Source organism: Canis lupus, chromosome 9 (assembly GCF_048164855.1).
Source record: "Canis lupus baileyi chromosome 9, mCanLup2.hap1, whole genome shotgun sequence".
Taxonomy (NCBI): Eukaryota; Metazoa; Chordata; class Mammalia; order Carnivora; family Canidae; genus Canis; species Canis lupus.
Genome location: NC_132846.1, coordinates 70,233,658 through 70,256,892, shown reverse-complemented (window position 1 = coordinate 70,256,892; position 23,235 = coordinate 70,233,658). Strand labels below are relative to the sequence as shown.

Below are 23,235 nucleotides of genomic sequence, written 5' to 3'. Positions count from 1 at the left end.
AGCTTGTGACACACGGTTCCAGGAGCCGGCTCTAGGGGTGCCATTCGAGAGGCCCTGGGCGGTCCCCCTCCTCCGTCTGCACACGTGTCGGCCACGGTCACAGCCGCAGGTGCCGGGCTGACACTACCCTGTCCCCGCCCTCCCCTCCTCACTCCTGCCCCGTTGCAGCTGCCCTCTGACTTCCAGGAGCGCGTGAGCCTGCACATGGAGAAGCACGGCTGCAGCCTGCCCTCCCCGCTCTGCCACCCGGCCTATGCCGACAGCGTCCCCACCTGCGTCATCGCCAAGGTGCTGGAGAAGCCCGACCCCAGCAGCCTGTCCTCGCGCCTGTCGGACGCCTCGGCCCGCGACCTGGCCTTTCGGGAGGGGGTGGAGAAGCAGGGCCCGCGGCCCCCCTACAAGGGCGACATCTACTGCAGCGACACGGCCCTCTACTGCCCCGAGGAGCGGCGGCGCTCCCGGCGGCCCAGCGTGGACGCGCCCGTGAGCGACGTGGGCTTCCTGCGGGCCCAGAACTCCACCGACAGCGCGGCCGAGGACGAGGAGGAGGCCGAGGCCGAGGCGGCCGCCTTCCCCGCGGGCTTCCGGCACGAGGCCTTCCCGGGCTACGCGGCCTCCCTGCCCACGTCCAGCTCCTACTCGAGCTTCAGCGCCACGTCGGAGGAGAAGGAGCACGCCCAGGCCAGCACGCTCACCGCCTCGCAGCAGGCCATCTACCTGAACAGCCGCGACGAGCTCTTCGACCGCAAGCCGCCCGCCGCCGCCGCCGCCGCCTACGAGGGCAGCCCGCGCTTCGCCAAGGCCGCGGCCGGCGTGGCGGCCCCGCTCGAGGCCGAGGTGGCGCCGGGCTTCGCGCGGACCGTGTCCCCGTACCCGGCCGAGCCCTTCCGCTTCCCCGCGTCCCCGGGCCCGCGGCAGGCCCTGATGCCCCCAAACCTGTGGAGCCTGCGGGCCAAGCCGGGGTCGGCCCGGCTCCCCGGGGAGGACGCGCGGGGCCAGTGGCGGCCGCTGAGCGTGGAGGACGTGGGCGCCTACTCGTACCCGGCCCCCGCCGCGGGCCGCGCGTCGCCCTGCAGCTTCTCGGAACGCTACTACGGCAGCGGCGGCGGCAGCCCCGGCAAGAAGGCCGAGGGCCGCGCCAGCCCCCTCTACGCCAGCTACAAGGCCGACAGCTTCTCCGAGGGGGACGACCTCTCGCAGGGCCACCTGGCCGAGCCTCGCTTCCTCCGCGCCGGCGGCGACCTGAGCCTGAGCCCCGGCCGCGCGGCCGACCCGCTGCCCGGCTACGCGCCCAGCCCGGGGGACGCCGAGAGGCTCGGGGTGCAGCTGTGCGGGCCGGGCGGCAGCCCCGAGCCCGAGCACAGCCCCCACAGCTCCAGGGACTCCCTGGAGCCCAGCTCCATGGAGGCGTCCCCGGAGATGCACCCCGCCGCCCGCCTCAGCCCCCAGCCGGCCTTCCCGCGGACTGGTGGCTCGGGGCTCAGCCGCAAGGACAGCCTCACGAAGGCCCAGCTCTACGGAACCTTGCTCAACTGAACAGGCCGCGGCCACGGGGCCCCCCCCCCGCCCCCCCCGCCCCGCGACCCGAGAGGAGGCCCCCCACGCCGTCTCGTCCACCCCAGCCCCCCCACGGTGGAACGTTTTTCACACCCGACATCCTTCCCCACCTGAGATGAGCATTCCCCCCTTTTATAAAGTGAAACTATTTTTATAGAGAAAAAGGGTCTTTCTTAACGCACTTGGCCTCCAGCTCCCTGGATGGCAGCCTTGGCGTTTTCAACACAAAGCTCCTTTATTTTTCGGGGGAGGACGAGTGGGGCCTGTCCCTGGGAGGGGAAGGACGGCGTCCCGTGGAGACACCCCAGTGAGCCGGTGACAAGGGAACCCGAAGCTCTGTCCACGAAGAGGGGAACTAGAACGGGTGGAGGGATGTGACATGTTTTTAAACTGTTCTCGCCGTGTGACCGACACACCACCCCAGCTCTCCCGTGGTCCGTCGTCCCGAGTGGGGCCGGTGCTCGTCCCCCAGTGTCCCGCTCCCCGGCACCACCTCGCTCTACCTCACACGTAATGAGGCCCTCTGACTCCCGGTTTCTGTGGCTTGCTTTCCCGTCGTCCGCGATGCATGCCCTGTCCCAGGTAGTACTGTACTTCCGTTCATTAATAAAAGACATCGGTGGAAAGGACTTGGCTCTGGCTTGTTCCTTCCGACCGCGGGGACGTGCGGCCCTGGCTGCCACCCCGTGTCCCTCCCGCCAGCATCCGAGGGCTTCCCCTGTCCCCACCCCTGGGCGCTCTTCTCACCCCTTCCAGGACATTCCTTTCCTCTCCCCCACATATTTCTGCCCCTTTGCCCTTTCTCGGGTCTCAGACTCGGCACCTGCCTGGAGGGTCCTGAGGCCTGCCTTGGGGGCAGCTCTCGTTTCTCTGAAATGTCTGTTTTGCCCCATGTTGAGGGGTGTTCTCGCTGGGGAGGGAGGTCGCGGCGCCGCCCCCTGGCCTCCCTTGGGCGTGGGGCTGCCGTGGCCCGCCGTCCGTGGGGAGCTGTTCCCGGGGGTGATCCGCCCTTCTGCTCTCCTGCCCCTTCAGATCTCCCCTCCGCCTTTCTGCAGTTTCCCCGAGGGGTGTCCGCTCGTGCATTTATCCTTCCTGGGAATTCACAGGGAGGCTTGTATCTGTGGATTGCTGGATTTCATCAGTTCTGGAAAACTCTCAACTTTCTTAAATGCTGTGTCCTCTCTCTTCCTGGGACTGCCCGGGGAAGTCTGCGCAGCTGCACCCCGTCCTGGGTCTCCTGCACTTGGGCTCACGGAGCTCAGCCCTCGAGATGCGCCTTCCACTTCACAAGTTGTCTGCTTTGTCCACGTGGCCGCCCGACACAGCCACTGGGTTTGTAGTTTCCCATTAATTGTTCCATTCCTAGATGTTGGTCTCACAACCCCACCCTGCCACTCCAACGGTGTCCTGTTCCCTGGAGAGCTTTTCTAGCTTGCCTTTTAGTTCCCGAAACATGCGGGCACAGCCGGGTCAGCCCGGGTCTGGCACTTCCTTCACCGTTCCCCTTGGGTCCTGCCCTTGCTGCCTCATTTCTTCATGGGCCCGGTTATCTCGGACGTGCGCTCGTCGAGGTCTCTGAACATCTACGTGGGTTCTGCAAGGCCTAGGGTGGAGGCCACTCTTCCCGGGGCTCTACGTCTGCTCCCTCCGAGGGCCTGGGCACTTGCCGCTAGAGCCGAGCCGGGTCTGGGTGCGGGCCTTGAGGTGCCCCCAGTGTCCCCCAGCTCCGTGTGAATCCAGGGAGGGTCTGCCTCCTGCCAGGCGACCCCAAGGAGGGTGGGCATCAGCGGTGGCTCCCGGCATCCCTGCACTTGTCCTGCCTCTGCAGGAGAGCCCAGGGCCCCCCTTCCCTGGGAGATGTGCCCCAGGAAGCAGTCTCCCCAAGCCAGAGGCAACTATGAGAGGCGCGGGAGTCAGCTCCCGTTTGGGGGCCCAGTTTCCTGGTGGGCAGACAGGAAGAGACCCTGAATGAGCTGGGGAGCAACCGGGAGGGTGCAGGGAGAAACACGTGGCCCCTGGCACTGCAGACACTCAGAGGTGTTCCCAGAGGGGAACCCGAGCCTCGTCAGCCCCACGCATCAGCTGTGTGAACGGGGGTGGGGTGCCTCTTCCTGGCTCTAGCTCCTCGGGGTCTAGGGAATCGGGGGGAGCAGGGCTGGGGACCCTGAGGGCTTTGCAGCCTGGGAGAGGGCCCTTTCACATTCAGGGCTTTAGCCTCCACATCATCACCTCAGAACCTGCAGCCCCGCCCCCCCAGGTGGCCTCCGGACCTCACAAAGCCCAAAACCAGCCACAGCCAGGGCTCTGAGAGGGTCTCATTCCCAGAGGGCCCTGCTCAGGGCTGGGTGGGGACAGTGACTTCTCTGGCCTACAGATGGGCTGACCTGGCCACCTGGAGTGCAGGTTGGGGTGTCTAGAGCTCCATCACAGGACCTGGAGTAGCAGGGTCAGGCTGACACCACCTTGACTGCTATGTAAAGCAGTCCCAAACCACTTCTTGTGGGGCTGAGCTGGAAAAACTTGGTTTTCCCCCCAAGTTCCCCAGGCTCAAAACCAGCTCAGCAGGACACTGCAGCTTAGGAGTGCAAGTGGCTCTGGTCAGTGACTCCCTCAGCATCCCCTTGGGTGAGGACTTGGTGCTTCCCTCCTCTTCTTGATGAGGGGGCCGGCTGATGCCAGCTCTGGGCAGCCCATAGAGACAGTGGCCCATGAGGAGCTCAGAGCTGGGGGGTAGCAGATGCTGTCTCAAGGCCACGCAGAGAGACGAAGGGCCCTGCTGCTCCAGGGGGAAGCAAGCAAGTCTCCAAGAGGAGGCTCATGCTGGGTGCTGAAGGATGAATAGGAGTTCATCAGGCAGTTCAGGCAAAGGGAACAAACAGCCTGTGGAGAGGCACAGATGAGTTCCAGAAATATCTCAATGAATGCTTCCATGTGCCTGCCTGAGGGTTTAGCCTGGGGCCACCGGTTTCCATCTGGATCTGTCCTGGGATGTTCTGCTACATGGAAACTTCTGGGCTGTGGTGAGGCCTCTGCCTCTACTTTCTTAGCTCCATCTACCCAGGTAGCCAGCCAGGCCATAGGGTGGGCTTCCCTCCTCCATCCCCTGGCCCATCCCCACCTGCACATCAACCACCCTCCTAACAATCCATGCACACTTCTCCACCCCCAGCCAGGGCAGTGCCGGGCTGCGCTTTGCCACTCGCTGGCCATGTGACCTTGGGCCAGTTTCCCTTTCTGGAGCCTAGGGACACTGATGAGATTCCCAGGAGTCCTCCTCATGACAGTTGGCGGTCCCGGTGCAGGAGGGCCGCAGGCTAGGCTGGAGAGGGAAGGAGCAGACTTCAGGGTCAGCAGGTTTCCTAAGCAGCAGTTGAGAGGTGGGGCCACCTAGCGCGGGGCTTCAAGCATCAACCCCACTCGACACAGTCCTGGCCACACCTGGCAAGCATACACAGCCACATGCTGGCACCTCAAGATGAAACCGTTCTGCTCCCACAGAGTCTTCAGATCTGTGCTCAGATTCATAGGTGAGGGTAAAGGTAAGCACTCAGCCCTGGGAAGGTGGGTGGAAGGCACATCCCACACTTCTTTTCATTCCAGCTCCACACTTTCTAAATTTAGCCCTTTTATTTTAAACTTGCAAATGATGAACTCCCCAGCACCTTGCAGAGGATCAGTGAGCCTTTAAGAAGGCTCCTTGGAAGGTAGCATTAGGAGAAAGAAAGAGATAAAGGCACGGAGTACGCCTGCCATTCTTCCCAATAAAATAACCTACAGAAGGGAGGGGCTGGCAGTCAGCTGGCACCTATAAGGCATGGAGTTGAGGAACCAAGTCCACAGAGGAGAGCACCAAGAAATAGCCAGAGCAGGGAGCCCTGCCTGTGCCCCTGCCCAGGAGATCAGAGCTTTGGTTGGCTCAAGGTGAGCTGCACAGAAAAGAAACAGACTTCGCAGAGACTCGGTGTCTGCCCCAGGTGAAGCTGAGAGGGTAACGATCTGCATCTTCTCCCCAGCAAGCCCACTTCATGATGAGGGAGCAGGCTCAGAGAAGCGAAGCACCTGCCAACATCCCAAGCAAGTGAGTGGTGGGCTTGGGGCCTGAGTGGCCTCCTGGCTCCAAACCCCACAGGGCCCCAGGCAGCCGGGCTGTGTGCTCCGCAAAGGAGAGGAGCTGGGCAGCTGCTGGGCAGGGCAGTCATCCTATGGCCACACCCAGCACTCACACCAAAGCCTGATTTAATATGGTGTACAAACAACGCCCATACTAAAAAGGTAAAGGGGGCGCCTGGGTGGCTCAGTCAGTTAAAGTCTGACTCTTGGTTTCAGCTCAGGTCAGGATCTCAGGGTCGTGGGATCTAGCCCCACATCAGGCTCCTTGCTCAGCACAGTCTGCTTCAGACTCTCTCTCTCCCTTTTCCTCTGCCCCTCCAGCTTGTGAGCTCTCTCTAAAATAAACAAACCTTTAAAAAAAAAAAAGTGGTAATAGTAACATGTCACAGTGGGGAAAGCAATCAGAAAACCAGGCGCTGAAATTCTCACTCAAGATATTGCACGCAAGAAAGGCAGGAAACCACCCCATTCAGGCTACACTAGACAGCAGGACATCTGGACTCCAGGATCTGGGGCTGGACGGTGGAAATGGGGGGTGGGACAGGCAGATGAGAGGTGCTCTGGGAAAGCCAGGCGCCCCTGCACCGCAACAACGGCAGCCCTTCCTCCTGGCCTGTGTCTGGATTCATTGATACATCACTCATTCATTTGACAAATGTGTGCAGAGGGCCTGTTCGGGCTGGATCCGGGGAGACACACCATTATGCAGTGGGTCCCATCACTCTCCCCTCCAGCTCCATAGTGAGAGTGATGCCTGGCCAAGGACCCCTGGTCCAGCGGAGTGGGCGTGTGCCAGAGGCCAGTCAATCAGGGTCCTTCCCCAAGACTTGTCAAGTAGGAACAGAGGAAGGGGCGGCCCCTTGCTGGGTGTCTAAACCAGGCACAGGCCCAAAGGGCCAGAGAGGGTCTCATCAATCCTCACTGTGCCGTGATGAGGTCTGACAATGGGGCCAAACTGCACCCTCTGGTCTAAACTGGCTCAGTTCCTGTATCAAGTGGTGGTCTGATACTAATATTACTAATACTAATACTCCTAGCTGCTGTTTCGAGTGCCTACTGTATACGGGTCCTGCCAAGAGCTGTACAGACCCAACCTCATTAAGCCTCACCAGCTCAGTACCATCAATTCTCATTTCATAGGAGGGGAAACCAAGGCACTGGGCGGCCCAGCACTTGCCTGCAGCCACACAATGGAAGGTGATGGCAGGGTCTGTCTGTCTGACCCCAAAGTCTATGTCCCGTCGACAGGCCACACTTGCAGTTATTCATAGAACACCCACTGCGGGCCAGGAGCCAGGTGTCCCGCAGGGAACAGACACCTGGAACCCTGTGAAGCTGACATCCCACCGCACACACCTATGTTGTGGGGCAGAGCGGTGGGGTGGGGAGACAACATCCAGCAGAGCTAAGGGGAAAGACCCAGAATGAGAGGGGAGGCTCCCTGAAGGCCCCCTGTCTGCACACTGCACGAGACAGGCAGGAAGCCAGGGGGCACTGGGGGAAATCATGACCCAGCAGAGCTCAGAGTGGGACCAAAGGCCCTGAGGCACCGTGCCATGGGAGCACAGTGGAGGGAGCCATTAGCCCATCAGGGATACCGAGAGCAGGCTTCTGAGATCACTGAGCTTCCCACACAGAGCAGGAGAGCTCCTGCAGAGGTGAGAAAGTGTGTGAGAGGCTCAGCAGGGCAGCCACATGGGGGCTGAGGGAGGAGTGTCCATCACCTGCGCCACGTTCTGAACGGACATAGGCTCAGCCTCCACGCCCTCGGCCACTCTGCCAGGGGCAGTGCCCCATGGAAGTCTCCGCTTCTGCCGAGGACCAGGCCCTCTGAGCATGGGATGTGGTTTTCACCAAATCAGCCATTCTTAAGCCTTAAAAGAGAAAGCACTCCCAACCCGAGCTCTCCCAACACCCTGCCTGGCACCCTGTGTCCTGCACGAGCCTGGGAGTTCACGTCTCTCACCAGCCTGAAGAGCACATGCTCCCCCACCCCCACCCACGTGCTCTGCTCCAGCCTCCCCACCCCAGTTCAGGCACAGCAGGTGCTGCATCCACTCAACACCCACTGCCTGCCAGGCTGTGCACTAACTGCAGGGCGGGGTGGGGGAGCAGGGATGAAGGCTAGAAAAGGGGTCGGCCCTTAGGATAACCCCCACCTCAGGGCCTTTGCCCTGCCCTTCCCTCTGCCTGGAACACCTGACTCATGAACCCCCGGGCAAGTCAGACATACGGCAATAAACATATTTACAGCCCTCTGCAAGCTCCAGATGCCCATTCCCAGGAATGGAACCCCTGCTGTTCCAACACCTACCACAGACTTGACCTCCTTGGAGCCATACAGCAAGTCTGCAGGTCCTGACTTTGTGTTACAGATGGGGAGACTAAGGCTCAGAGAGGAGAGGTGACTCACAAGGTCTCAGCTGTGCTGACAGTAGAGCTGGCCTAGAACCCAGGTTCTGGAGAGGCAAAGCTGGGTACCCCACGGCTCCTACTCCCATGGCTCGTCTACTCACAGGCCTCCTCCTCAGGTCCTCTATGCTTCCTCACTGACTCCTGTGCTAGGGATCCCTCCTCACTAGCTCATGGTCTCCTCCTTGCAAGGCCACAGGGACACCCCTGCCCTGAGCCATGGTAGCTGTGGTTCCTCACCTATAGTGGATCCTTGGGTTCCTGGAATCGCCCCTCAATTATGGTCCTGGTGGGTCCTGGTGCCAGAGCTCACCTACTTGCCCAGGCCCTGGGGAGCTGGGTCTTCCTGCCAGCGTAACCCCTCAAGGCTTCCTCAGGAGCCTTCCACACATTGCTTCTTCACTGGGACAGTGTGCACACCCTACAGGCAGCGGGACTCCCTGGGCCATGCTTGGTGGGGAGAGGGAGGAAGCTTGGACTCTACGACACTGGCAGGGACTGCCATGCTCCCACACGGAGTTCCTGTCCGCCATCAGGATCAGCAGAGGGGGCTGCCCCATCTCAAGCTCTCACTGGTCTCTTTGTCTTGGAGCCTCAGAGGGCCAGGGACTGGGCAGGTGCACAGAAGTGGCCAACACATATTTGTCGCTAAAATAACCTAAGAAATAGCAAAACACTCATGTTTATTGAGTACCACCAGCAACCCTCCATCCAGGCACTTCCACTAAGGTGGTCCTCATAACCCTGAAGCAAACAGATCTCTTCCCCCATTTTACAGATGTGGAACCTGAGGCTCAGGGTGGAGGGAGGCACCCTCCACCCAGCTTCAATCAAGGCAACCTCAGCGCTTCCTCACACCCGCCCACCCCAAGGAAGAATGGGAGCCTGGGGCCTGGCTGGCATCCGGGAGGCTCTGCACTAGGAGGCTCAGTGCCAGATCTTAATGTCGCCCTCCCAGGAGCAGGTGGCGAGGACAGAGGGCAGCACAGGGTGGAAGGTGGTGCCAACACAAGCCTGTGCATGCCCTTGCAGCGTGCGCGCCCGGCTGGCAGTGCGGAAGCTGTACAGCAGGACTCGGCCGTCGGCACTGCCCGTCACCAGCAGGTCACCGTCCGGGGAGCACTCGCATCCCACCGAGTAGCCTTCTACCTGCAGAGGGGAACACAGAGGGTGAGCAGGCCGCACGACAGCTGCTCCTCCAGGCAGCCTGTGAGGCGGGAGCTATTATGCCCATTCTACAGAGGAGCAGCCTGAGGCTCAGAGCACGGCTACACACCCAGCACCCCAAAGCCAAGGCCCAAGCTCCCTCCATAAGGCTGGGGTCCCAGCATGGATCCTGTTTCATGAAGCCAGTTTAGTGGAATGCAGCTGGAAGGGCTTTAGCGTAGCTCGTGGTGTCTGGCCTCACAACAGCCCCTGAGCCCCTGGCCCCACCTGTTCCTGGGAGGCAGGCTTCAGTGGGGAAAAGGGACAGATGCCGAAACGGCCCCAACCCATTCTGTCCTGCCTTCCCTCCCACACAACCCGTCCATGTGAGCCAGTAAGTCAGGGAAAACCTTTCCTGCCCAGCACTTGGGGCCTGGAGGTAGGGCTAGATGTGGTTCACAGCCTTCAGTGACCACCAGGCCACATGGAATGTGGTCACCCAGGAAACAGAAAACAGCGTCTACCCAGAAAGAGGGTCTGTGCACTCTGGGGCCCCATGTCTACTACAGATGTCTGGCAGGAGGCTCTGGGGCCAGTGGCCCACTTTTGACCTGGGGGATAGGAACAGAGTACCTTGTGCCCTTCATAGCGCCGCCTCCTGCTCATCCGGTAGGGCCACACGGCGGAAAAGAGAGCCAGGTAGTTGCCATTGGTCTGCGCCAGGAACACAGGCTCCCGTGGGTGCAAGGTGAGGCTGGGGCAGGTGTATCTCTCCTGAGAAACAGTGAGGCCACAGAGAGGATGGAAAAGGCTCCCAATTGGGCCTCTGCCTCCAATACACATGCCACCCAGCACTCTACTCCTGGAGCCTTGTGCCCAACCCGTGAACCTGGGCTCAGGGGTCCCTGCAAGCTTCCTATGGTTGCTGTAACAAAACGCTACAAACTGAATGGCTTACAATTACACACATCTATTCTCTTAGAGTTCTGGAGGCCAGAAGTCTGACATGGGTCTCACTGGGTTACAATCAAAGTGTCAGCAGAGCTGTGTTCCTTCAGGAGGTTTTGGGGGTATGTGTTTCCTTGCCCTTCCTGGCATCCCTTGGTTCGTGGCCCTGGTGGTAGACTAGAAAATGCCCTCCCCCCACCCCCCCCTGCAAACTGCACCCATGTCCTCATTCCTAGGGAGCTGTAAATGTCACCTTTTATGGCAGAAAATGTGGAGGGGGTGTTTTTACAGACATAATTAAGCATCTTGACGTGGGGATATCTGTCATTATACAAGGCAGGCAGGAGATCCGACACACAGAGAGGGTGACATGGAGACAGAGCAGAGGGTCTGAAGATGATCGCATGAAGGAGCAGAGCAGACTCTCCCCCAGAGCCTCCAGAAGCAGTGGGCCCTGATAAAACCTTGATTTCAACTCAGTGAGACTTAGCAGACATCTGGCCTCCAGAACTGGGAATAAATTTGTTAGTTTAAGCCACCAACTTTGTGGTATGTGGCTACACAGCGACAGGAAACAAGTCTACACAGCCACCTCTCCGCCTCTGCAGCGAGCCCTCAGGCTAGCCCCAGCCCAGCCCAGGCTCCTCTGCGGCCCACACACACAGTAACTGAGAAGTGGAATGGCCAGGCGAGAAGATAAAGGCGTGAACAGAGTGTTCACAGCACAAGGCAAGGAACTGTCACTGTTTGACAGGCTGGGTCACATGGAAACACCCCTAAAAATTCCCTTCTCAGCTACACTCGTCCTTCCTTTATTCTAAGCGTTGCCCTGAAGCCACCCTCTCTAAAAGAGCCCAAACTCAGAGAGCAACGTGGGAAGCCAGTGGAAGACAGCTGCAGACTTCTGGGTCCACCAGAGACACAGAGGCTATGGTGGTCTGGTAACAAGCTCCCCAGCACGCTGCTACCAAGCAGAGCACCTGCTCACCCGCACAAAATGAGTAGGTGTGATTTCTAGGAGGGCCAATGGCTTGGCCCTTTAGTATTTTCATCCACCCCACCCACGTACTCTGGTTGCCACACAGGCTGCTGGACTCAGAATGCTGAGGTGGCCAGACACGTCCATGCAGCCCCCTCCCAGAGCTCGTCCTTCCCAGTGGGTTGCACTAAAACCCTACAGTAAAGGTCTAGAGGCTGGTTTGCTCAGGGTTACTTAGAACCCTGTGAGGAAAGGAAAGGCAGTGAAAGGGAGAAGGTATATATGTACACCTCATATATATTTTTAAGTTCGGCAGGAGGAGTACCAAAGAGATTAGCCGTGTCTTAATTTGAAATCTTATAAAATGATGATGGAGATGGTGGCAGTGGGGATGGTGGTGATGGTGATGGTACTGATGATGGTGATGTGAAGGTGATAGTGGTGGTGATGATGATGACGGTGGTGGGTAGCAGTGATGGTGATGGTGGTGATATGAAGGTGATGGTAATGCTGATAGTGGCAAAGATGCTGGATTTGATCGTGGCGATGGTGAAGATAGGTAATGCATTGAAGGAGCACCCCCTGTGCCTGGCACTGTACTAGATCCTTTATAAGCATTATCCCCTTCAATTCTCAGAATGACTCTATGAAGTAAGTAATATTCCCATCCTCAATTTCCTAAGAGGAAAATGAGAATCAAAGAAGCTACATAATGGGCTTGTAAGGGGTGAATCCAGGACTTTATTAACACAGGTGGTCTAACTTGGGTCCCTGCTTAAACTTCCAAGTCACAGCTCCTGTCAAATGCACTGACCAAGGATGGATAGAACAGAAACCCATGGGCTGGCTGGGGTGATGGAGGGAAGGCAGGAGTCTCTTGGGCTGAGTGGCCATCTTCTACTGATCTGGATGGGTGACCCCTCCACATCCTTCCCCTGTGGAGTAGCCATGCCAGGCAGAGGATGAGTAGGACGGTCATGGAAGTGCTATGATCCAGAGCCTCTGGAAGGCTTTCCAGGTGGTCCTAGACCTGCACTTGTCTATCGTACCCAAGAGATTTCAGGCACCCGAAATGGTCTCTAAATATCCTGCCTGCTGAACCATCCCTGCCAGGAAGTGACCTGGGATGCCAACGGCTTAGGGCTATGGCTAAATCCTGCAGCTGAAACAAACTGAAAAGCATTGCCAAATAGGGTTTCTCACGTGGAAAATCTGGTTGGAGATTTTGGCAGAGCTCCGGAAATCCCAGGCAATAATGGTGCGGTCAGCAGAGTCCCGGCTCGAAGCATCTGTACTGCTCAGAAACTCAGAGCCTTCCTGGAGGAAGAGGATGTCCAAGGTCTGCTGGATGGTCGCCTTGTAGCTTCTCACCACCTGCAAGAGTGGAAACCTACCATGCTGGTGGGCCCTAGGAGCACAGGGCAGGAGCCCATGGGGAGTGTCACCAAGAGCCCAGACAGCAGGTGGGTCTAGTGAGGGCAGTGCTGAGCTGCTGGGAGATACATACAGCCTTACAGCCTTGCCTGAGGGCCCCTCCCCACAGACAGTCCTCCCTGTCGCATGCCCACCCCACGTCTATCGACACATGGCCACCACCCGTGAGCCACCCAGGGAGGCGTGATGATCTCTCCAATCACACCAATCCCCTAGGGAGCAGCTGGTGCCTGATGAAAGTGAGCTTTGGGAAGGGCCCATTGCCCAGGGCACCTAAAGAGCACCAATGATACCCATTGATACCAGGCCATATTTTGTGAGAGGTTCTTACTTCTAAAGACGTCACATAATTCACAGCTCACAAAACCCCAGCCTATTCTCTCTGGAACAGTAACTGTACTGCAGAAAGCCAGAGCCCTTGGAGACCATAAAACCAGAACCACAGTACACAGATTAGCTTTAAAGACACTTTACTTCTTAGCATCATGGCCAATATTTCATAGCTTCCTGTCTTGTAAACCAACATGATTAAGTATCAAGGAGTTCTGTTTTCTCCAGAGCATTTTATCACTTTCCATTCTAAAGCACCTGGTTTGGGTTGGGGGTGGTTCCCAGAATCGGGACTAAGAAGTATCTCCACTTAACAAACTCACAGACAGCTCGCTTTAGATTGCAATATTCAGCAAGAGGCCAATACAAGGCGGCCTCAGGCCTTCCTGCAGGCCTAGCCGGCCTGTTTACCAGCTCCCACGGCGCCACCATGTGGCCACAGCATAAACACAGTTCTCTGGTCCCTCGCCTGCAGGCAAAGAAATAGGAAGTCTTGACCATTAAAAAAAAACAAAACAAAACAAAAAAAAAACCTGGAGTTCACAACCTTTAAATTTTGCAAATATATTTTCTATCATCCTTTCAAATGTATATAATTCAAATTCACATTACATACAGCACTCTATAAAGTCAATTTAGGCAGTTTTGAGACCCATTCTCCAGATGAGGAACACTGAGGCTCAGAGATGTAGGGATTTGCTCAAAGTCTCACTGCCGGGGTGGTGGGCTTCTCCCCATCCCTGCTGCTTCCTTGGAACCCAAACCCAGTCTCCTACTGGCCACTTCCCACTTCCATAAATATCAGGACAATTTCCCAGGAGAGGATAGGGACAAATGACTGCTCTTCTCTGAGCCTCTTCAGAAGCAGTCCCCAGCCAAAGCAATTTCAGGGTGAGCCCCTTTGAAGCCTGAAGAGTGGTCCAGAGGCAGAGAAGAGAGGACAGCCCTACAAGCCTCTGAACATAGGGCAGAAAGCCAGCCTGTGGCTGCTTCCCAGCCCTGAGCCTCACAGAGTGTGGAGGAGGAGGAAGTCTCCGTGTCCCCAGCCAAAGGGACCCAGCTGGGGTGCTGTTGGCCAGATGCTCCACCGACCCACTCTGGGGTGGGTTTTGGGGGAGGGTGTTACATGCCTTCACAGTCTCCAACATCCGCTTTTCCTGAGTTTGCACAACATTCCAAACTCACAACAGTGCCATTCCAGGGCTGTGTTTGGAATTCATTTCGGTGGGGAGGGGAGGGGAGGCGAGGGGAAGAAGCAGGGTCCCATAATCATGGTTCTGAACAATCTCTTTACTGGCTCCTCCCATCCCAGTGCCATTCCAGTCACCCTTCACTTCAGCCACCCCAGGCCTCCATTTGCCTAGGCCACATTGGGCCTCAAAGCCTTTCTTCCCCCTTTACCAAAGTCATCTCCATCACCACCATTCAGGTGAGGCACAGGGAATCTAGACATGGCCAGGATAGCAAATACCAAGAGAAGAGTATATCTGGCCCAACTCATGTCCCTGGATGTGGCCTGGTGGTGGGGGAGGCACAAAGAACCCCCCAGAGCTACAGCAGCTCATAGAGAAGGCCACTGGTGGGCACCCACACAGGCCAGCAGGTCGCAGCTCCCGGTTAGGACCATGAGCTCCTGTGGGCAGGTTCTGGCCTTCACGCTGCAGCCCTGTCTCCAGCCACAGCATCTTGATCCCCACAGGGGCTCAGGAAATACACTGACCCAAGAAAGGGTTGAGGAAAGAGGAGGGCCCTCCTCGGCGCTTGCCAAGTGCTTGGTAAGAGACAGCCACTGGGCAGGGATTCCACATAAATTATCCCATGATGATAGTGCAGAGGTAGCTTTTCCCAGAGGGTGGTGTGAAGGCCCAGACAGGAGCAAGGTGCCAGGGGCCCTCGGCCTGTCCATGACAGAACTACCTGCATGCCCACCAACACACCTGCCTCCCAGGACAAACTTTCCAGGAGAACGAAAACCGTTGTTCTGTACGTTTCCTGAGAATGGATGGAAACAGCCCAATTCATTAGGGCGCCATAAAATTGAACGGCCGGGAAACAAGCCGTGTTACGGGCGATCCCTGCCAATAACACTGCTGTAAGTGGAAGGCTGACCTTTGAAGTGATCGCTGCCGAACGTGATTTACTCGCCTTCACAACTGCTCCTGCCCCGGGAAAGAGCAGAGGAGCCATTTGTGTGTCTAGCTGGTGGGTTTTATGGCAACCTTAATTACACCGACAGCTGGTGTGTCCCATCCCAGGGGCGTGGGATGGCGCTAAGCGGGCCTAACTAGCTGGATCCAGAAGGGAGCCTTACTCGGACTCTTCTGGCAGCAGGGGGCCTCTGTAAGGTAATCAGATACTTTGCTGAAGGCTTCGGGCTTTGGGGAAAGCTGAAGACGTGATCCATACCACGATGTATTCAGGTATGAAAATCACTCGACATACCTGAAATCTAACAACTGCTTGGCCCACTGAACAAACCTAGGAAACTCTGGGCTGAGTCATCCAAAGCATAGTATATGCCCTTCCTCGCATCCCTGCCACTTTCAAACTGCCTGGAGTCGGGGTACAGGCTGGACTCAAGTCCTGGCCCAGCTGCTGACTCACCATGTGCCTGGGGGAGTCAATTCTCTCTTCGGGCTTGGCTTTTTGCCCATCACCATAGAAGGCCTGGACTGACAAGAAGCAAACCTCTGCCTCTAAGCACTGGAGGCAGTGCTTTCTGCTGGACCTCAGAAAGAAGGACTGGGGTGCACTAGCTCCCTGACACCACCCCACCATTCCTGTGGACCCAAACCTGAGGAAAGGCAAGGGGAGACACTGCTCTGGCTCCTGTGCTCCCTTAGTCAACTACCTGCCTACCTTACAGGACCATAAGTTCCAGGGGACTGGTATGTGTCACATTTCTGGGTCATCCTTGGGCAGCACTGGGTCTGCACAGTGTAGGCATTACTAAGGTGTACTGAACTGATGGCTGGATAAGTGAATGAGTGTCTATACAAATGGATTAGTGAACCAAAGGACAGCTTGAAAAGTAGGGACTTTGAGGTTGTTAGCTCCCAGCAATATCCTGCCACTTGGGGCTGAGTCAGCACTTGGGGAGCTGCCACCACTGGCTCCATTAGACACCCTGGGAGAAAATGTTCATTCAAAGGGTCTTCCTGTGGCCCTGGACATGGAGACAAAGGAAACCGGACTCTCAAGGAACTCTGAGGCCATGGTGGGGTGGCAGGCAGAAGCAGAGTGCCTGTGCTCAATGTTCCATCATCACTGGCCCTGGGGAGGTTGGTAGAGGCCTCCCTCCCCAGTGGGTGGCCCAAGCTCTCATGCAGACACCTTGGTGTCCAACCTGATGGCATATTGCTAACTTCATGGTCCTGGGCAAACCACACCTCTCTGCTTCAGCCTCCACATCCATAAGGTGGGGACACTGATGGGGTCTATGCCTGGAAAGCAAAGGAAGGCAATGTGCCTGGCTCAGTGGCCGACATGAAGCAAATCCTCATAAACCTTCCCTTCCAGGGCCAGCCCAGGGCTAGAGTCCCCAGCTCTGAGCTGTGGGTCCTTGGGCAAGTTCCTTCTCCCCAGAATTCAATTCCTTTTCCCTGGGAATAAACATTTGTGTTATCTTCAAATGCTAAGATGTCAGGAATCTATGTATAAAAGCAAGCTGGAGAAGAGAGCAAAGGGTCCATTTTTATAGTTTAAATTCACATAAGTAGCCAATCACAGAGCACAGCGTACACCAAAAGTGCTCTGTTTATAAATCCAAAAAGGATCAGAAATTTACTTAAAAAAAATAGAAAAGAGAACCTAATTAAGTTTTTCTACAACCTGGGGCTGGGGGAGTCTTTCCTAGCCATAACTGAGGCCAGAAGCAATGAGAAGAAAAATGGATTAACCTGGCTTCATGAAAATAATAGTAATTTTTAAAAAACTATTGCACAGCTCAAAAACCAGATAAGAGGACAAATGGGAGAAATATTTTCAACTTTTAACAGAGACAAAGGTTACTATCCCTAAAACAGTTTCTCAAAACAGATGAGAAAGACTCAGCACCTCTACAAAAAAAAAAAAAAAAAAAAAAAAAGCAAGAAAAGTGAACAGAGAGTTCATATAAAAGGAAATGTAATTGGTCCTTTGATCTTGCTCATAACAGGAGGAATGCAAATTTAAATTACACAGAGATACCATTTCTTACCTATCAAATTAGCAAAATCCCAGTTTGACAACACACTCCGTTAGGTGGCTGTGGGGCATTAGCTAACTGTACACACCGCTGACAGAAACACAAAACGATACAATCCCTGTGGAGAGAACTGGGGCAACATCGAGCAAAATAACATATGCCTTGTTTCTCAGCAATCTGCATGACCCAGCAAAGCAACCTGTAGAAACGATCCCAAAGGTACACTGGCAAAACCCCAAAAAGATGTAAGTACACCACCACTGAAAGCAGCAATACTTGTAAAAATAAAAAACTGGAAATAACCCAAATGTACATCCTGAAAGAACCAGCTGAATAAACCTTAGCACACCTATACTCCGGAATGGGATGCAGCTGCAAAGAGTGAAGCTTGCCCACCCGCCCTGCTATGTACAGGGCAGCCTCCAAGACACACTGTCCAGTGAGAAAAGCCAACTGGCAGGGAAACAGTGAACAAGGTAAATGGAAGAGGTGACAGGAATGTGTGTAGTTTGCTTCCATGAAAAACATCAGAAAGATACACCAGAAACTAATGAAGTAAATAAGTAGAGAAAGAGAATGGAGGAGATAGGATTAGACCAGATTAGAGGTAGAACTTAGAGGATGTCTGTTAAGGGGCCAGACAATAAATAGTTTAGAGTTTGGGGGACACAGAGAGTCACTGCTGCATACTCTTCCATGTGCATGTATGTGTGTGCAGGTGCATGCATGCATGTGTATGTTACGGCCATTTGAGAATGCAGAAACCATCTCTATTTTTTTAATGATTTTATTTATTTATTTAATTTTAGAGAGAGAGAGAGAAAGAGTGTGTGCGCAAGAAGGGGGAAGAGGCAGAGGAAAAGGAATCTCAAGCAGACTCTGCTCTGAGTGCAGAGCTTGACTCGGGGCTCAATCCCACAACCCTGAGCTTATGACCTGAGCTAAAATCAAGAGTCAGACACTTAACCAACTGAGCCACCCAGGCGCCCCTAGAAACCATTCTTAGCTCAAGGACTGTACCAAGCCGGTGGCAGACCACATGAGGCCAATGAGCTATAGTTTTCCACTCCCTTCTCTAGAGCCATGTATATATTTTAAAAAATGATGCAACCAAATTAACATAAAGCAGGCTCTAAGATGTGAAAGCAAAATAAAGCAAATCAAACTAACCATGTATTGACTGGTAGCTTAACCAAATAGGATTTATTTTTTTTTAAGATTTTATTTATTTATTCATGATAGACACAGAGAGAAAGAGAGAGAGAGAGAGGCAGAGACACAGGCAGAGGGAGAAGCAGGCTCCATGCTGGGAGCTGGACGCGGGACTTGATCCTGGGACTCCAGGATCGTGCCCTGGGCCAAAGGCGGGCGCTAAACCACTGAGCTACCCAGGGATCCCCAAATAGGATTTTTTTTTAAGAGACATTAAGGCACACTAATTTAATGGCACATCCTTAGCTGGATATACATTCTGAACAGAAAAATCACTAATTTCATGGTAGATCCTAACAGGACATACTCTGTGGACCAAAAGAACCACAAGAAATCTTAAACTGTCTTCAGTCAATACACTGCATATCACAGCTAGTGTATTGATATATACCTTCCCCCAAACTGCACAAAGGTAGATAGAAATAAAAATTTACAGTATAAAAAAGAGAGAATACATAAAACCAAAGAAGTTAAAGAAAAATTTTGTAGTCCTAATTTTGAACTGGGAAAAAAAATTAATATTTTTTTTCTCTTTTTTAAGATGTTATTTTTAAGTAATCTCCATACTCAAAGTGAGGCTCAAACTTACACCTCTGATCAACCATGGGATCAAGAGTCACACGCTCCACTGACTGAGCCAGCTAGGTACCCCTGATGTGTGTGTGTGTGTGTGTGTGTGTGTGTATACATATATATAGATTTTTTTAAGATTTTATTTATTCATGAGAGATACAGAAGAGGGAGGGAGCAGAGACACAGGCAGAGGGAGAAGCAGGCTCCATGCAGGGAGCCCAATGTGGGACTTGATCCCAGGACTCTAGGATCATGTCCTGGGCCGAATGCAGGCGCTAAACCGCTGAGCCACCCAGGGATCCCCTGTATATTTTTTCTTAACAAAAACCTTTCCTAGCTCTGTCCACTGAAGAGGCCTAGAAACAAGGAGCAACCACATCACTCAGATTATGGTCTCTAAACCCAGCTAAACCCAGAAGTGGCAAATGACAGACCTCAGCACCACAACAGTGATTTTAACTGTGTAGCATTACGTTTAAGAAGGTAAAGAAAAGTGGGGCACCTGGGTGACTCAATGGGTTAAGCATCCGACTGGATTTCAGCTAAGGTCATGATCTCAGGGTTGTGAAATAAGCCCCACCACTGGGCTCTGCACTGGGCATGGAGCCTGCTTAAGATTCTCTCTCTCCTTCTTCCCCCGCCCCTCCCCCGGCCCACTCCCATGTGCACTCTCTCTTCCTCTTACAAAAAAAAAGTAGAAGAAAGAGTGACCCTGGTAGGTAGAGACATGGAGGATGTAGGAGTCCTCCACTGAACTTCCAGGGATGAAATACACGTTTGAGATGAAAAATACATTAGATGTGATTAACAGCAGATGAGACACTGCAAAAAAAAAAAAAAAAAAAAATTTAGTGAACTAGAAAACACAGCAATTGAAATTATTCAAAATATGCCAAAGAGGAAAAAAAAAAAAAAAAGACTGGATTTAAAGATGATCTCTAGTTTTAACCCAAAAATGGAGTAAGCCCACTATGGCCTCTTATTCTCTACAACTAAAAGGTCTGGACAAAATTCAAGAAGCAACTACCTGAAGGCTTTCAAGAGTAAATAATAGCAAGTGGGTTGTGGAGGGAAGTAAGGTAAGGTCCTAGGTTTGCGGAGTTGGGGAGAGGGGGCTGCTTGTTTGCTGTCTTTTAACTCCTGACTTTGACCAATAGACTTACTGAATTAACCAACTACATAGTGAGCATGAACAGCAAAAATTCTGCAACAAATCTGTCATTCTGGTCAAAGGAAAAAGAAAATGGACCCTTTATAAGCCAGAGAGTACTGGAGAAATTTTAAAACATGACCTCTTTCTCTCCTGCCCTGACCTAACACCAGCCCCAGCAGCAGGACTGCAATGCTCTGGGTGTGTGCCACAAGTACCTAAAACCTAGAGGGAAAACATCTGAATAGAACAGCTGGGGGAAAGGGCCTGCATTATAACAGTGGAAGGGGAAAAGCCACATTCTGTTTTTCCTCTATTTTCTCTGTTTATTTTGCCTTAAAAGGGATCCCAGTTATAGATACCATGATGAGGCAGAAGGCTAACAATCTGAGACAACACTCTCTCTCTGGGCAGAAGAACCAGGAAAGGAGGCCCTGGGTGGCCAGGCAATGTGGGAGAAGTTCCAAAGAGGAGAGAGCTGAGAATCATCTAGTTCTGTGTGTGAACTGACATGCACCCCAGGACAAGTCCTAAGCAATACAATCATGGAACACAGTCACAGAAGCATAGCTGAAACCCGGAGAAGAGAATATATATATGACCACTGCCCAAGTCTGAAACTAACTCCTTCATGGCCCAGCATCACAAAGGGTTTGAATACTACAATGAAAAGGAACCACTGCCCAGTGAAAGAGAGAAAGAACTTGCAATCTGAATTTAACACGGTTGGTTGCCTGGTAAGATACACAAATCACTTTTCTCCATAGGACTTTAACAGGACCCAGGATCTTACCATATAATATTCAAAATGTGCAGGATATATTTTGAAATTACCTGACATATAAAGAACCAGGAAAATGGAAATAGTAACCACCACAAAAGAGAAATAATAGATGTAAGCCCTGAAGTGAGCCATATGTTGGAATTATCAGATACGTTTAAACAGCTATCATAATAATCCTCAATGATATAAACACTCTTGAAATGAATGGATAAATGGGTCTCAACAGAGAATAGAAAATACATATTTTTTAACAGGAAATTTAGAACTGGAAAAAAATCGTACAATAAGCTCAAAAACAAAACAGAAGTGATAAAAAAAAAAGACTCTGTGAACTTGAAGACAGATCAATAGAAAAAATACAATCTTAAGAAAAGATTTAAAGACCATTTAAAGATTTAAAGGTCCCCCATTAGGGACCTGTGGGATGATATCAAAAACTAAGTATTTTTGTCACTGGAGTTCCTAAAGGAGAAGGGAAAGACAGCAGTGCCTATATATATATATATATAATATATATATATTGACTAAAGGTACCAAATTTGGAAAAAAGTCACAAACTTACAGACTCAAGAGGCTCAGCAAGTCACGAAGAAGATAAAATCAAGGAAAATCAAGCCCCGACACATCACAGTCAAACTGCTGAAAAGCTCAAAGGAAAAATCTTGAAAGCACCTGGGGAAGAAAAATGAAGCATCACATACATCTGAAGGACTGGGGATGTTTCATCAGAAGCTATGGAGACCAGAAGACCATGGACACAGTGAAAGTGGTGCAGGAAGGAGTGTTAGCCCAGAATGTTATCAACAAAAACATAATTCTTTGGGAATGAAGGGGAGATAAAGACTTTCACAGGTGAAGAAAAGCGAAGTAAATCTATCAACAGCAGATCTGCTCTGTACAATCAATGCTAAATGCAGTTTTCAGGCTAAAGAGTCATAATAGCAGAGGAAAAGTCAGAACTTCAGGAATGAAGGGAAAGCACCAGAAATGTAGACAATTGGGTAAATACAAAAGACCATTTTTCTCCAATTAAGTTCTTTAAAATATGGATGACCACTGAAAACAAAAACTGTAAGTCCTTAAGGCAAAAAGAAAACTATACCGACCAGAATATATACAAAAGATTGAGAAGTAAATAGCATATTTACTATTTACTAAATAGGGAAATTGAACAAGCTTTTCTATTATTAAAATATTTAAAAAATAATTTGCCATTTCCGGCAAAAATAATGACTGTATTGTGGAGACTGTAATATATTATATGTAGAAATAAATGTATGCCAACAATAGCACAAAGACTGTTGTGTGGGAAACTGAAGATCTGTAAATCATGAAATGCTCACACTATACATAAGGAGATACAAAAGGACTTGAGGGTGGGCTGATAAGATAAAGACATAGACTATGAACTCTAAAGCAACCACTAAAAGTAAACCACAGCACAAATCCACAGATTAAAAAACCAACAAGAAGGGCAGCCCCGGTGGCACAGCAGTTTGGCGCCGCCTGCAGCCCAGGGTGTGATCCTAGAGACACTGGATCAAGTCCCACATCGGGCTCTCTGCATGGAGCCTGCTTCTCCTTCTGCCTGTGTCTCTGCCTCTCATTCTCTCTCTGTGTCTCTATGAATAAATAAATAAAATCTTTAAAAAAAAAACAACAATAAAAATAAACAAGATAGATAAGTTGAAATTATAAAAAATACTATATTACTCCAAGACGAAATGGGGGGCACCCAGATATCTTACTTATTTATTTTTAAGTAATCTCTCTACGGAACATGGGGCTTGAACTCAGGATCAAGAGTGGCATGCTCTTCCAACTGAGCCAGCCAGCTGCCCTGAAACACATTTTAAATATAAAGACAGAAATAGCTTAAAAGTAAAAACATGGAAAAAGATGCATCACACTAGCAGTAATCCAAGTAAACCAGAAACACCTAAGGTTAATGATAGACAGAGATTTCAGGATAAAGAATATTACCAGGGATATAGAAAGTCCTTTCATAATGATTAAAGAATCAATTCAGGGACGCTGAGCTTGGATGGCTCAGTGGTTGAGCATCTGCCTTTGGCTCAGAGTGTGATCCTGGAGTCCTGGGATCAAGTCCTGCATCGGGCTACCTGCATGGAGCCTGCTTCTCCCTCTGCCTGTGTCTGTGTCTCTGCCTCTCTCTGTGTGTCTCTCATAAATAAATAAAATATTTTTTAAAAAATCAATTCATCAGGGAAACATAGCAATCCTAAATGGTTATGTACCTAATAACAGAGCCTCAGAACCAATGAAGGAAAACTAATAGAACTTAAAAAAAGAAATAAGACAAATTCACTCCTCTAGTCACAAATTTCAACCAGCTGCTCTTAACTAAGTCAACAAATGGACAGAAATATCAGAAATAATACAAAACACTTGAA

General features: G+C 52.3%; 2 protein-coding genes across 22 annotated transcripts in view; one reads left to right on the top strand and one right to left on the bottom strand.

Moving 5' to 3' along the window:
• The window catches only part of BEGAIN (brain enriched guanylate kinase associated), a 44,398-nt gene extending 42,212 nt beyond the window's left edge, over nt 1-2,186 (top strand). For 12 of the 13 annotated variants that reach the window (XM_072839938.1, XM_072839932.1, XM_072839945.1 and 9 more), the window contains one exon: nt 169-2,186. In XM_072839938.1, the coding sequence (XP_072696039.1) occupies nt 169-1,536 (1,368 nt within the window). In that variant the 3' untranslated portion in view covers nt 1,537-2,186. The remainder of the gene's footprint in view (nt 1-168) is intronic. The other variant, XM_072839933.1, reaches the window with a different exon arrangement.
• Nucleotides 2,187-8,745: 6,559 nt separating this feature from the next.
• WDR25 (WD repeat domain 25) overlaps nt 8,746-23,235 on the bottom strand; it is a 142,639-nt gene continuing 128,149 nt past the window's right edge. For all 9 annotated transcript variants that reach the window (XM_072839922.1, XM_072839925.1, XM_072839923.1 and 6 more), the window contains 3 exons: nt 12,356-12,526; nt 9,859-9,999; nt 8,746-9,228 (listed from right to left, as the gene is read on the bottom strand). In XM_072839922.1, coding sequence (XP_072696023.1) covers nt 9,007-9,228; nt 9,859-9,999; nt 12,356-12,526 — 534 coding nt within the window. In that variant the 3' untranslated portion in view covers nt 8,746-9,006. The remainder of the gene's footprint in view (nt 9,229-9,858; nt 10,000-12,355; nt 12,527-23,235) is intronic.